The following is a 15,159-nucleotide window of genomic DNA, read 5'->3' as shown; positions in this document are numbered from 1 at the left end:
TCTTTCTCTCTTTCTTTCTCTCTTTCTTTCTTTCTTGACAGGGTTTCTCTGTATAGCCCTGGTTGTCCTGGAACTCATTTTGTAGACCAGGCTGGTCTCGAACTCAGAAATCCGCCTGCCTCTGCCTCCTGAGTGCTGGGATTAAAGGCGTGCGCCACCATGCCCGGCTTTTGTTTTTGTTTTATTAATTTTAATTTTTAAATTGTATTCTGAACAGTATCTTTAAATAGTGTTCTTCTTACAGTGCTTGTCCTTTAATATCATTATTTACTTTAGAATAACCAAAACATAGGAGAATAACCAAAGATACTGGAAGTCTCCTGTTCCCAAGAGAAGCTGTGAAGTGCTTCCATTTCATGAAAAGATAAAAATATGGGGCTGAAGAAATGGCTCAGCTGTTAAGAGCACTGACTGTTCTTCCAGAGGTCCTGAGGTCAATTCCCACTAATCACATGGTGTCTCACAACCATCCGTAATTGGATCTGATGCCCCCTTCTGGTGTGTCTGAAGTCAGCAACAGTATACTCACATATATCAAAGAAATAAATACATCTTAAAAAAAGAAAAGATAAAAATATGATTAAGTACATTGAAACATGGCAGGTAATGGAGAAAAACAGAGAAAATACATTCTTGTTACTATTTGTTCTGATTTATTAATGACTATTTGTTGTTCTGATTTATTAATGATTTTTGTTAATGTCTTACCATATGAAACAATAAAATTTATCATAGATATTTATAGAGGAAAACATAGTCTATACAGGGCTGTATACTAGGTAGGGTTTCAGGCCTCAGCTGATTCACTGGGGCCTTGGACTTCATCTCCCATAAAGGTGAGAAAACTACTAAGCCCCACTCCCCAAAGAACCGTGGCACCATCAATTATTCTACAAAAAACCCTGCTGCATAGTTTTTAAGTTCATAGTTCTCATTCACCTAAGCAAATAATCGTTCAGTATGCTTCTGAAACTATAGCAGAAAAATACTTTTTTTTAATATCATAGAAAGTTGCCCCTTTGGGATAAAACATGCTGTTTTATTATTGTACCTCTGTAAATGTCTATATATGTTTGCATTAGAAATACATTTTATGAACTATATTTAAGTATTCGATTCAACTGAATAAAAGTTGTGTGGTCTTACTTAAAATCTTTAATAAAATCAACTCCATTTTCAGAGAATTTTTGAAGCCTAATTTTATGGTCACTGTTGATTCCAACATTTGCTCTTTTGAATATTGGATAAAATTAAAGCTTCGAAACCAATTTCTTATACAGAGAAGTGTCAGTGTATCAGCTGAGGCCTGAAAGCCTAGCTAGTATAAAGCCCTGTATATTCTGTTTTCCCCTATATATATATCTATGATAAGTTTTATGTTGTAAGTTACATACAGTAAGACATTAACAACAATAATAAAACAGAACAACATGTAAAGTTACTGGAATGCCTTTTTTTTTTCTCTCTTTCTTTTCCTTTTATTTGTGTGGGTGTTTTATTTTGTTCTCTGAGCTTCCAGAGCTGGCTCACACCCAGGTAGGATTTGTACAGACTCCAGGTTAGCTAATTTGCATACTTGCCTTTCCTGATCCTTCAGTTTTCTTTCTAAACAACAGCTTCCTGCAATGGAGTTGGTAATCCCTTAACATCTTTTTTACTTCATTTCTACATTCCTCTCCTACTTTCAAATCTTATTTCACACTACTATCTTCATTAATTAAAAGCATTAATCAGTAAGAAAGTACCTAGACATGTTCATTATTTTGTTTTCTCTGTGTCTCTTGGCCAGATGACAGTGGAAGGACAGGATCAACAGACAGATTCCACCAAAGGGAGATGTCTGAGGAGAACTGTCAGTGTTCCTTCAGAGGGTCAGTTTCCGGAGTACCCACAAGAGGGCACCACTAAACTAGGTAAGCTAAAGAAAGGAAAGACATCCCTACATTTTATTGGATGACTAAAGCATTTGTCACTGTTACAGTAAAACAAAGTATTGTATGTTTTTCCTTAAACCATTGTATTCAAATCAATATCCCATTAATCCAATTCATCAGCGTTATAGCCAAGTATCAGCAATTATTATATGCTAATAAATTTCTCTGTGTGTTACCCAGTAAGATTGCTGTTTGGTGTAGGCAAGTTGAATGGTATATTTCTGTACTACTGCTCAGCTCTGTTTTCAGAACATTGGTAGTATTGTTTCAGGCACTGTGTGAGTGGCCGAGACACACCCTTTTCGTAGCTTCTGATGTTATTGTAGATGTCAGAGTAGTCTAATTTAACTTTGCATGATCTATATAAATTATTTTCAGACCCATGGTTTGAGTAGATGACAGGGAAAATGTTAGCCGCTTCATTTCAGATTGAGGATAGCTTAGTTAGAGAATACTTGCTTAGCATTTATCCCACTGTTCCCCAATCACCACCCCCACCCACCAAACAGCTAGCACTTTCCCCAGTTTATATCCTATATATCATTTTATGTTTTGTTATTGTTTTGTAATATTTAAATATTTAAATTGGAATGATAAAGGAATACTCAAAGTAATCAAGTAATTTGAAAAATAGGACCTGCTTTGGGGTTTTTATATTACATTATTATGTATTTAATGAACCATAAACATTTACTCTGCATACATGGTAAGTAAATAAAATCATTTGTTCTTTCTGAGGTGGTGGGCTGTCTATAATTTTGTGGTTTGTGTTGTGTTTTCTAATATAAACTTTTTTGTTGTCTAAATGTATTTTGGAACTTACATGCATTTTACATCTGATTCTCATATTATAAAACTTTCTGCCTGTTAAAAATATTAGGCTAGCAAATATTTTCTCCCAAGTTTACTATTTGGAGAAACCATATTCAAGTTATCATGTTTACGTTGAGCCACTTTAGCATATGTTGAAGCTACTTTAGAGCCTCATAATATTGAACACTTGTTGGACTGTAAAAGTTTATAGCCTGTTTTATTTCACATGCACTGATATTCCAGATATACAAACTGGCCAGGAGCTACCATCTTTCATTTCCTCTTTTTTTTTTTTTTTTTTTTTTTTTTTTTCTTCTATATTTATAAATACTTATGCTTTTAGGAAGTATATTCAGCTCAAGAGTTATTACAGAGTTCAGGAAGCAACAACTGATGATGATATAGTGAACTGTTAAGTGTCTGTGGTGTTCCAGGTACTATTCCTAACGACAAANTTTTTTTTTTTTTTTTTTTTTTATTGTTTCTGCTATATTGAAAAGTGCTTAGGCTTTAAGGAAGTATAATCATCTGAAGAGTTATTACAGAGTTCAGGAAGCAACAACTGATGATGATATAGTGAACTGTTAAGTGTCTGTGGTGTTCCAGGTACTATTCCTAACGACAAAATCATATGGCGGCTAGCAAAAGTACCTGGTTGTGAGCCATTTTATGGTTTTTATTCTGGACATGTCTGGCAGTTGTCCTGACAGATGAGACATAGTGATAGATTTTCAGAGTGGCTTTCCTAAAATTAGCACAACAATTGACCCTCATTAATATGAAAGTGGTAAAGTTTATCTCTGAAGAGATTCTTCTCTTTCATGCCAGTTAAATCTTGAATTAGATAGCCTGGTTCAGTTTTCTTTACTGGTGAGTTTTATTTAGGCAAGTTACCTTCTGTTGAGCATTGCTTTGAATACTTATGTTTGCAGCATGTGGTGCTATTTTAAGAATAAAAAAGAATGTAGTAGGATTTTAGTATTTTTTTAATTTAGCAAGATAGAACAAATACATGTAGAAACAAAACTATAAGTAGTTAAGATTAATAAATAAAGATTACTGGTATTTGTCTATGCTGGCAAATAGTCATTGAAAAAATTAATATGCTTAGTAGAACATCATAAAACAATAATTATTTGGGCTAGGAAAAAGAAATATAATGTGATGTGCAAAACTTCTACACAGAAAATTAAGAAGGATTTAAATAAATGAAAGTCTAGGTGAGAGTGGTACTGAATGTTTTGGAGCTTGTGTAGCATGCATGAAAGACTAGATTTAATTCAGACTGGGAAGAGAGAGACAGACACAGAGAGAGAACACCACTTTTGTAAATTAGAAAACAGTATTATTTCAGTTTTCAGGATCAGAATTAAAGAATGATATTCCTATATTCCTTTTCCAAGTTATCATATGGATTCTCAGTTTCACCTAGAAATGACATAGACGGAGAATAGCTGGGATATCTGGGAATGGTCGTACATACTTTTAATGTCAGCACTCTGTAGGCAAAGGCAGATGGATCTATGTGAGTTCGAGGGCAGCCTCGTCTTCAAAGCAAGCTTCAGGCCCACTAGGAATTCATAAGAAACACTGTTTCAAAACAAACAAACAAACAAACAAACAACACAAAAGAAAGCCAGGGTACAAGAAAACAAAACAAGAATACTTAATCTCTTAACATCAAGATCTATTTAAATCTAATTGAATAGGACTAAGAATTCTGAAATCATTGGGCTTTTATGTAAGATGTATATTATAACAAAGGGGGCCTAGTGGAATAGTAAGGGGTCACTCTTTTCAGCCATTGGTGTCGGGTCAGTCAGATAATATTCATGAAGAGCAAGGGTATGTGTGTCTTCACTTTTTTCCTAAATCATTGACAGAACCACTTCCAAATGTACCATAGGTCTAAAAGAGAGAAGTAACATGATAGGCTTGTAGAATGGTATTGTGTTGATTTTGGATTGAGGGCAGTGTCTTTAGCAGAAAATAAATAACAGTAATCTTTAGGGAAATAACTGATTCAATTGATAGAAGTTAGAAATTCTTTGTATCAAAACTTAAAGTGAAAGTGTGGGGACCAGGACAGTGTGTTTCTAAGGACCTAAGACAGGAAAGGGTTGACTGATATATGTTCAGGTTTCCTAGTGGAACATGAATGAGTGGATTGGTATAGTATTTACTGAAGAATTCACTAAACAACACACCCAATGATGCCTGCTGTACCATCCATTTAGATGAAGCTTCAAGTTGCAAAACTAATATGTAGTGTTAGATGTCAGAGTAGTAGTTAGTCTTAGGGAAGAGGTAGGAATTAGGGAATGATATGACAAGCTCCTGGGGTGCTTTCAGTGTCCTTTTTGTTGACCTAGGCAGTGGTCATACAGCTCATGTCTACTTCGGGATAATTTGTTAATCTCAACATTATTCATTTGACCTGTATGAGTGTTAACTTACCAAATAAGGGGGTGGAGGCAAAGATATTGTCAAATAGATGCACTAAATAATAGGACAAGAAAGTGAAGAACTGCCACCACCTTTGTTACATGCTACTGAGGGGAAGCTACAGTAAGGACTAAAATCAAAATCGGCATAGGATTTAGCAACATTGAGGTTCTTAGTGAATTTAGTCTAAAATAACAGTTTTAATGGTATATAGTAGCAGAAACCATACTGAAATGGCTTGAGAAGATAGTATATTTCAGAGATGAAATTGAACAGCAAGAGGAGACAATTCACTTTAGATATTACCTGTCAAAGGGATGGCAGGTTGATAGATACTCCATAAATATTGAGTGACTGAATGAGTAATGAAGATTAATGAGGAATAAAAATGAGGAAAGATAAAGGACAGGTATGTCCGTTAATAAGTTATGGTGACAGTATTAGTGTAGTATTAATGATTATGCCATTTTGTCTTTCTTAGAACTTAAAGCAGTTCATGGCTGGTCCATTGTACTTGTTCTCAATTTGATGAGCCACCAGGAAGTGCACATATCAGGATTTACATTAATTCTGAAAAGATGCTATTTCAAGTTGTTTCTTGCATATGTTTTGTTACAATTTAATAATGGCCAAAATTTCATTAATCTCCACAGTTAGAAGAAAAGGTCTATTAGGTGGATATAATATTTTTTTAAATTTATTTATTTATTTATTTATTATCATTTGTATCGCCCTAAAGCTTTTTTTTTTAGTATGTTTAGGGTTTTTTTTTTTTATTTTCTTTATTTACATTTCAAATGCTATTCCAAAAGTTTCCTATATCCCTCCCCCCACCTCTGCTCCCCTACCCACCCACTCCCACTACTTGGCCCAGGCCTTGCCCTGTGCTGGGTCATATAAAGTTTACAAGACCAAGGGGCCTCTCTTCCCAGTGATGGCTGATTAGGCCATCTTCTGCTACATATACAGCTAGAGACACGAGCTCAGGGGGTACTGGTTAGTTCATATTGTTGTTCCACCTACAGGGTTGCAGCCCCCTTCAGGTCCTTGGGTACTTTCTCTAGCTCCTCCATTGGGGACCCTGTGTTCCATCCAATAGCTGGCTGTGGGCAAGGTGGATATAATTTTTAAAAATCTATTTTTCTCCAATATCTCTGAAAGGTAAATTTTCACTACGTGTAAAGGCATTCTACTCAGAATGCCCCAATCAACTACTAAATGTAATTAACAGCATAAATGAGATGGAGGAGGAAAAGTGTGCCCTTAAAAATTCTGTTGCCTGTTTGGAATTTTGGGTGTGTGTGCATGTGTGTGTGTGTGTGTGTGTGTGTGTGTGTGTGTGTGTGCTGTTTGTTTGTTTTAGATGATAAGTAATGTTAATAGATATTTAAGTTTTAGAATCCATTGTAGGCTCTAGGGGTTAGAATTGGAAAAAATATGTATATAAACCCTATTTTTGTGAGCTGCTTTCTACTAAGGAGTCATAGACAGTGAGCCCAAGTAAAAAGTGGTGTCATATTGCCTGATCTTGACAAGAACAAAGCAGAAAACAAAGCTGGAAGCAGGACTGGGGAAGAAGCCTAAGTGTGTGGATGAACCATTTTAGCTTCCTGAGAAAGACCTGTTTGGTGTTTGTAATCACCTGACTGATGTTAGTATGCATGTCACACTTACAGAAACTTAGGAGTAGGGAATCTAATTAGGAGAGCAGCTGAGTGAGCAGCAGATAACCCCAGGAGACTAGAGGGGAATGAAACAGGAGAGGACTAGGGTGGCGCCAGGCTCGTGGTCAGCCAGACCTTGAGGTTTGGGGTGGCTTGAGGCATTGATTCTTACTCTTCACAATGCCTTAATAGCAAAGGTGCAGGGATGGCTATGCAGAGACAAGTCAGGATGCTATTACAGTTACCTGGACAAGAATGAGAGCAACTTGAGTATTTATTTTCCCTCAGTCTTAGTCTCATGTTCAGCAGACTCCAACATTGATTTTATTCCATCCAATACTTTTTAAATACGTATTTACTTATGCATATGGGTGTGTCATCTGCATGTACATTTGCACACCAGATGATGGCATCAGGTTTCATGGAACTACAGTTATTAGACAGTTACGACCTGCCATATGGGTGCTAGGAATTGAACTCAGGACCTCTGGAAGAGCAGCTAGCCAGTGCTCTTCACCTCTGAGCCATTGCTCCAGCCCCATCAAATTCTTTTCTTGTGAAAATGTAATGTTTTCTGAAATGTTCATTTCAAGATTTAGAAAATCTAGTAAAACTACTCTTCCCCATAACAATTTTCAGGTTTTAGTTTATGAATCAAAAGATTATACTTGAGGTCAGAGAGATGGCTTATAGGTAAGAGCATTGACTGTTCTTATAGAAGACCTACATTTGATCTCCAGCACCCATAAGGCAGATCACAGCTCCAATTACAAGGGATATGACACCCACTTCTGGCTTCCATGTGTACCATTCACATGATATACAGTCACACATTCAGGCAAAACATATATACACTAAATATAATATTTTTAATTTTACAAGATTATGTTCAAACTGTTCAGAGTTTTCAGAAATGATCTGACTTCTTCAGATGACAGTATTCCTTGTCTACAAACAGTAATAGGAGTTGACTAGTTACAGAAACATAAGAGCTGGAATTTAATAAACGTTCATTTTTAGTGTAACTGTAACCTATGAAGCCATCCTTTTAAATGAAATATTTCTTTCATGCAGAACTCTGGAAATAGAGGAGGGTAAAAGCTTAGTAATGGATGGTTTTATAAGCTTCCCATTTTTTGCTACTACCATATAGTATTTCCTGGTATTTATCATACGTAGATCATAAGCAACCCAGCATTCCTGTTATGTGCACTTACTCCTAAAGCTTGTCAGTTGTGATGGAACACTGACATTCTGCAGGCCAGCATAATAGCAGAGCTACTTTCATCAACTGTCCTATCAGGTGTCCCAGGTTACAAGAAGCCTTTCTAATTTTCTCTCTTATCCTCTCTATCCTGGCACAGTAGATTGTTTCTGTGAAGGTGACTAAGGGCACCTTTCATTAAATTGTTATACAGTTTGCAGTTATTTTATAGTTTTCCAGCAGATGGCAGTAAAATGTCTCAAATACAGGAAATTTTTATTCAGGTCCTTTCTATAGACTGGGCTGTTCTCAGTTTGCACATTCAAAATACAGGATTGGCACCTAAGTACAAAGTAATAGAGTCCACCCCTATAATGACCCCTAGCTACTGCTTCTCTTAATCAGCCCTAAAGCACTGTTGATGTATTATAATGTTAGTGTATACTAATTGATAATATTAGTACTCTTTAGGACATGTTAATATTAATAAAACACTGTTGTGATTGGAAGATCAGCTATGAAGAGGGAATGAGTGGATAAACAATCAGGAACAGCTTTTAGATTCATCCTGGATTTCTAGGAATAGAAATAACACATTGAACTTAAACTTATAATTATACTCCTTCCACAAACCAAGTTAAGGTATAAAATTCTAAAGGATTTTACTTTGAAGACCTAGTCCTTTGAGGAAATGGAAAACAAGAAAGGCAAACAAGCATGCGTGTGAGTACACACCTGTGTACATGCCCATGCCAACACACTAAAAGCTAATAGTAGTTAGATTCTGGTAAAAGGCATTTGAAAGAGCCAGATCTTGATGTGGTAACAAATAAACCACCTGTCATTCTTATTTTTTCTGCAAAATCTTACAATGGGAAGGTAGATGGTATCATATAGTGATTAATTCATGGGTCATGCTCTCCTTTTCATTTTAGTGCTTTTCCTACTTATACATCTAGCTATATTTTCAGGGAGGGGGAAAAAAAAAACCCAAATTCCCAGAGTATCTGGATTTTTGAGATACCAGGAAAATGAAAAGAAAGTTACTTTACCATATACAGTGTGAATAAACAAATACTTGAACATTGAAGGATAAGACTTTTCTTTCCTTCTTCCCTCACTGTTATTACCTGTGAAGCAAATATTTAGACTAATACTCTCCTGGTAGTTTAATAGCATAAGAGGAGAGACATAATGCTGCTCACTTTCCCTAAAATTAGCAAACATGAAGTAACATGAAAGTAAAGTAAGCAAAGAACAGAAAAAATAAGAGTCAAAACAAACAGTCAACTGGAAATTTAAAAATAATTTTCTCTACTCTCAGAAAGATAACCTATCATATGCAGGTTTCCGGATATTTGATCAAACTGTGAACTCCTAGATAATGTTACTTACTGAAAAGAAATGTTGCTAGTTGTGGTGTGGCTCAGCCCTTAGCACACAGCTTTAATCCTTAGCTTTGGAAAAAGACATACCCTTAGTATATACCCTTAGTTCCAAGCAGTAAAGGTCAAGTTAGTTTGTAGAAGGAAGCACCCATGTTTAAAAGTGATGTCTAATTGAGTGACAGACAAAGTGATGAATCAGAGAAAGACTTGACAGAATAGGATATGCCCCTCTCAGGAGAACAGAGAGGCAAGAGGCAACATAAAAGGAAGCAACAGGGGGAGACAGGAAGGAGGCAGCTTTGCCAGGAGAGTTTTACAGGGACAGGTTAAAGAGAGAGCAAGCTAGACACAGGCAAAGCCAGTCTGAGCCAGAGAATGAGAAGGAGCCTGAGGATTAGAGCAGGCTAACTATCAAAACATAGCTAAGAGGGATAAAAGTAGTTCCTCCATGAAGAAAGTTTGGTTAGAGTGCGCTGAGATTGCTGATCAGGTAAAGCTGCCTGCTCCCAAGCCTGATTCCCAAGTGTATTCCTGGGACCCACATGGAAAAAGGAAAGAATCGACTCCCACAAGTTGTCCTCTGAACATGCAAACACACTCACATGCACACTAAGATACAGTTCAAAAGCTATTTTAAGTTGTTTATACATAGTGCTGTAGATTACTGTTTTAGCAACCTGTACAGAACTAATGAGCTCTAAACTATATGCATATATTATTAACATAGGTTTATATACTGCTCATAGAAAAGAATAAGTGTCACATATACACAAATAAAAGCAAATTAGAACAATAGCGATTTGCTAGTTTTATACATGAATTTATCAAATATGTTTTCTGGGAAGATAAAAGGAAACAAATATGATAGCCCATTAATGCCAGATTACCTTTTCAGAAGGTAGACATATGGTATACATAAACTCATGTAAGCTCATAATACCCTCATAAAAGCAATAAGTAAATCTTTAAATGGAGACTTAAATTTAAAGCACTTGCTTTGGTAGTCTAATATTACTTACTAGGCTCATGGCTATTACCTGTAAAACTGATAAAATGACATAAACAATTTTTCCAAACTTTGATTACTCTACAGTACAAGAATCATAATAAAATTATTACTCACCAGGGTAGGAAAAAGGCATTCTCAGGTCTTCTCAGGTAAGAAAAGCTTGCTGTACGTCTATAAACCATGTGTTAATGTTTGAATTCATGATTAGAAATGTGAACAATCAGGTTAAGTCACAGGCGCAGCATTTATGATTCATAGAAGACTTGTACTGTATGTAGCCTTTGTTCAGGGGAAAGGAGAAGAAAATGTCCTTTACCGCATTCCTGAAGCATGAACAGAGGATATTTTTCTAATCTTTAGACTATAATAATCTAATCTAAGCAGGAGGGTTTTAGCCAGGCAGAGTAGCACTTGCCCTTTAATCTCAGCACTATGGAGGCAGAGGTGTACAGATCTCTGTGAGTTGTAGGTCAGTTTGCTCTACATGGTGAATTCCAGGGCAGCCAGAGCTACAGAGTAAGACCCTGTCTAAAATGAACAAAAGAATAAAATCTTTTGTTCAGTCTCCTTTACTTGCTTTGTCTTTTCTGTCCAGTTAATTTGATCTGTTTTCATGTTTCCAATCAATCATGTCTGTATGGAGGGCTTTTAAATTTCTATTTCTGGCTTCTTCCTTTCCTTTTAATTCAGAGCTTTAATCCCAGTTGGTCCCCTGAACATCTCTTCCAGCATGGTCAAAACCAGAATCCTGTGTAGCTTCCCTCTTCATCCCTTCCTAGCTTCATAACCAGTTCATGTGGTAACTGTCTCTGTTAATGTGACTACTGTATTTGCTTCTGCCTCAATTTCTTCTATTTAAAAGTTTTTTTTTTTTAAGTTAATTTGGCATTTCCTTAGAGGATTAGTTGAATCATATTAGTTTCTTTGTTTCAACATAGTTCTCTCAGGTTCTGACCTGACTGGACTGCTTCAGGTTTTCCAGGCAGCCTCAGACACAATAGCATTTGCTCACTTTAGCCATCAACCTGCAATGCCTTGCTCTGTTCTTCCACCTTTGCCTTGACCTCCTTTGTATGGAAATGTGCTCTGTCCTAAGGCCCAGATCATCTCTTGGCAATCTTTCCCTTCATTCTGCCAATCAGCATTCTCCAGTATGAGAATTTACCCTTAATTAATTGCACTAATATTTGGATGTGTGCCCTTATGCTTTCATTAAGTTGTTGGTGCGTATTTTAGTTACTAGATGGGACCTTGTAGATGATAACAGGACTGTGGTTTATCCACTCAGGCATCACTGCAACAGCCTTCAGATGACTCAGGTTAAGCATACAACCACATGCAAGATATGCACTAAACCTATCTTGGAGCTCTCAGAAAGCATTCTGTTTCTGTATCTCATGAGCTTGTCCTTGGTGTTTTTATTTGCATAGTTGGAGAAATTCTCCTGTAAAGCACAAGAATAACTCAACAGTCTGTTGTATGATGGAGGTAGAAAGGAGGGTTTCAGTTATAATGCACTTTGGGGTTTATTATAGAGACTTGACCTAGATCCTTAAGGACTCGGGCTTTTCTGAAAGGAAAAGGAAGCTGAATGGTTCAGATAAGTTGAGCAAAACTAACTAAGTACCAATGCAGGTTGACACCTACTTCCTCTTGAGTGCCTCCCCCTCCCCACCCTACACTTGAGATTCAGATGTGTATTAGGAACCAGAAGTAGGAGTAGAGAGATAACAAAACAGCAAATTGGTGCCAATGGAAATAAGAGAAAGATGCATTTCAAAGCCCCATATGATTAAGAGCACATTTAACAATTGTATGGAGTGGGTACTTACTAGCTACAGAATTTCACAGATATGTGAAATTCACAGATAGATATGGCTCCCAGGGGGTTGGGAGGAGCTTGCAAACTAAGAGAAAAGTTTACTTCTTCTGATAATTATTTGACATCAGTGACATAGCATGGGGCTGAAAGTCAAAGATGTGTTTTATTTACCCTCATTATTAACTTTTCTTGGGGTTTACCAGTGACTCTGAACCATTACATTTAGGCTGAAACAATACCTTTCAGTCTATTACTCTTCTGACTCTTAGTTGATGTAACAATTTTAAAAAATTATCAGCTTTGCAGACTCACATGAACTGTTTTCAATGAGGCTAGTTTATGTTTTCCATAATAGGAATGAAGAACTGTAGCTCACATGAATAAAGGCATGTTGTATCAGTTTTCTAACAGAGAATGAAGATTAATTCAAAATTTCATTAAAAATATTTCCCTCTTATCATTGAGTAAAACTACTAAGTTTTTAAAAGAAATGCTATTACTCTCATTTTTTTCATGGATATTTGCTTTTCAAGTTTCATTCCACTGTATTTTTATCTTATTGGTGATAATGCACTCTATTAGAATTGATAATTGTACCGCTGTTTTTATCTCAGAAAAGAATATCTAATTAGACAACATTTACTTTCATAATGAAAGCACATTTACCTGCTGAATCTTATCATGACCCTTTATAAAAGCATTTAAATTTTATTTTTGGGTGTGTATGATGTATGTATGTGGGCACACATGCATGCATGTAAAGTTAAGAGGACAACTCCTATGGACTCCCGCCATACCATTGTTATGTGGATTCTGGAAGATGCCCTTCAAATGCTTTATCATTTACCCCAAAATCTTTTTGATATTTAAATACTGATGGTTATTTTTCCACAGTGTACATACATCTGGGAAAATAAGTGTGTAATTTAAGGAAGCAATTCTTTTGGATATATCAGCTCAGCTTAATGGCTCCTACTTCACAGAATTTGAAAGATGTCAAATGCAAATTTCCTAGCAGATTGCTGGTGTGTCTATAGCAGGTGAATATTAAATTTTTTCTTTCCCTTTGACACTTTTACTTTGTTAGTCTTACAAAAACAGAAAACAAAACCAACTGCCAACATGGAATCCAACCAGTTCAGGTATAGATACTTAATCTATCCAATTTTTAAGACTGGCACTGCAATTTTAGATTTTTAAAAGTATACTCTATTTTATATATAGCCTAACAGGTTATGACAAATATTCAAGATGCCACATATTTGATGAAGAAACTTTTCATAAAAAAGCAATAGACAGTGCTAGAGAGATGGCTCAGCGGTTAAGAGCACTGCCTCCTCTTCCAGAGGTCCTGAGTTCAATTCCCAGCAACCACATGGTGATTCACAACCATCTGTAATTGGGTCTGATGCCCTCTTCTGGTATGTCTGAAAACAGCAACAGCATACTCACATACATTAAATAAATAAACAAACAACCAAACCTATAAAAGCAATAGATAGCATATATAGATATATCTAGATAGATATAGATTAGATAGATGTATCTAGATAGATAGACTGCTTCTTTCAACATTTTGTGCTAACATTTAGCAATATTTAGGCTAACATTTATTATATATTTATTAAGTCTTTGTTGACCATATTATATTCTAAACTGCTTTTATTAAACAGGACAGTTGGGGAGTATTACTGAGTACTAAAGTTCAGGCATTGATTTATATTATAGGTCCAAATTACTGCATATTGTTCGCAGATGACTAGTACACCTTGTACAAGCCTGTTTAGAAGTCAATATGTTTAGGATACCAAACATGGCAGGAGTGAATAAAGGAAGACTAAGTGATGTGTTACAGCGTGTTAGCATTGCATTTGGAATGTTACCAAATTATGGAAGCTCCTGACTATTCACAAGAGTGTTCTGTTTGTTTTCTTCCTTGGGGGATTACATGTCATCATTCCTATCAAAGCATATATGACCATAATATAGAATATGTGATCTCTTCTTTTTAATATTTTGTGGATGGAACAGAGTAATAGTAGTCTTGGTAAAAAGGAGCTCATTTTAACAAAATTTGAGTTTTCATATTTTTTGTTGTAATGGTTTTTGTATTCTGTTTAGTGAACACTTTAATAATATTGCCTAGTAAAAGAAATAGTTCTGTAAATGAAAGCAAAAGAAGACTTCAGAGAATCTAGATAATAATGCCTTGTGAGTTCAAGTGCCTGAAGAAGTCTGTAAAGGTGTTTATATCCTTTTTATGGAAAAGAGTACTACTTTAAAGGGGCCATGAATGATAAAAGTTGCTCTCATTTTTCCTTTTTACATTTTTTATAACTTTGTCTCCTCCCTCCCTCTTCCCACTTCCACGAGGCAGATGCTCTTATTATTCATCTTAGTTTGTTAATACTCAGGGAAACCAAGGTACTATTTGTCTTAAGACCCCAGAAATGGTAAAAGGCTCAGCTGGTGTTTGAACCTAGTAGGTTGTTCCTAAGATCAGTTCCTACCCACCATACTCTTCCACATACTAATAGTACCTGAGAAATTCTAGTTAAAAGTTCTGAGGCTAGAGAGAGAACACATTGGTCAGGAATGTTTGCTGCCCTTCCCCAAAATTATTCTTTGAGAAGACCTGGGTTCAATTCCCAACTTTAGTTCCCAGTACTTAAATAGGCTCACAACTACCACTAACTCTAGTTCCAGGGGAACTGACACACCTTTCTGGTTATTATTGGCCCTTGCTGCAGTATACACATGCATGCACAAACACCTGCATGCAAGTACACAGAAACAGCATTTAAAGTGTCAGAATTATGTGTTCTTGATCCTAGTGAAATTGTCAGTGTTTGAATATCTTACAAACATGAGTTCATAAGC

General features: G+C 36.0%; 1 protein-coding gene across 4 annotated transcripts in view; it reads left to right on the top strand.

The window, feature by feature from the left end:
- The window catches only part of Rasal2 (RAS protein activator like 2), a 276,958-nt gene that overhangs the window by 128,820 nt on the left and 132,979 nt on the right, over positions 1-15,159 (top strand). For all 4 annotated transcript variants that reach the window (XM_029538940.1, XM_021199327.2, XM_029538939.1 and 1 more), the window contains exon 3: positions 1,790-1,913. In XM_029538940.1, coding sequence (XP_029394800.1) covers positions 1,790-1,913 — 124 coding nt within the window. The remainder of the gene's footprint in view (positions 1-1,789; positions 1,914-15,159) is intronic.

Source organism: Mus pahari, chromosome 5 (assembly GCF_900095145.1).
Source record: "Mus pahari chromosome 5, PAHARI_EIJ_v1.1, whole genome shotgun sequence".
NCBI lineage: Eukaryota > Metazoa > Chordata > Mammalia > Rodentia > Muridae > Mus > Mus pahari.
The sequence above is the reverse complement of the archived record's forward strand: the minus strand, read 5'-3'. Positions and strand labels throughout refer to the sequence as shown.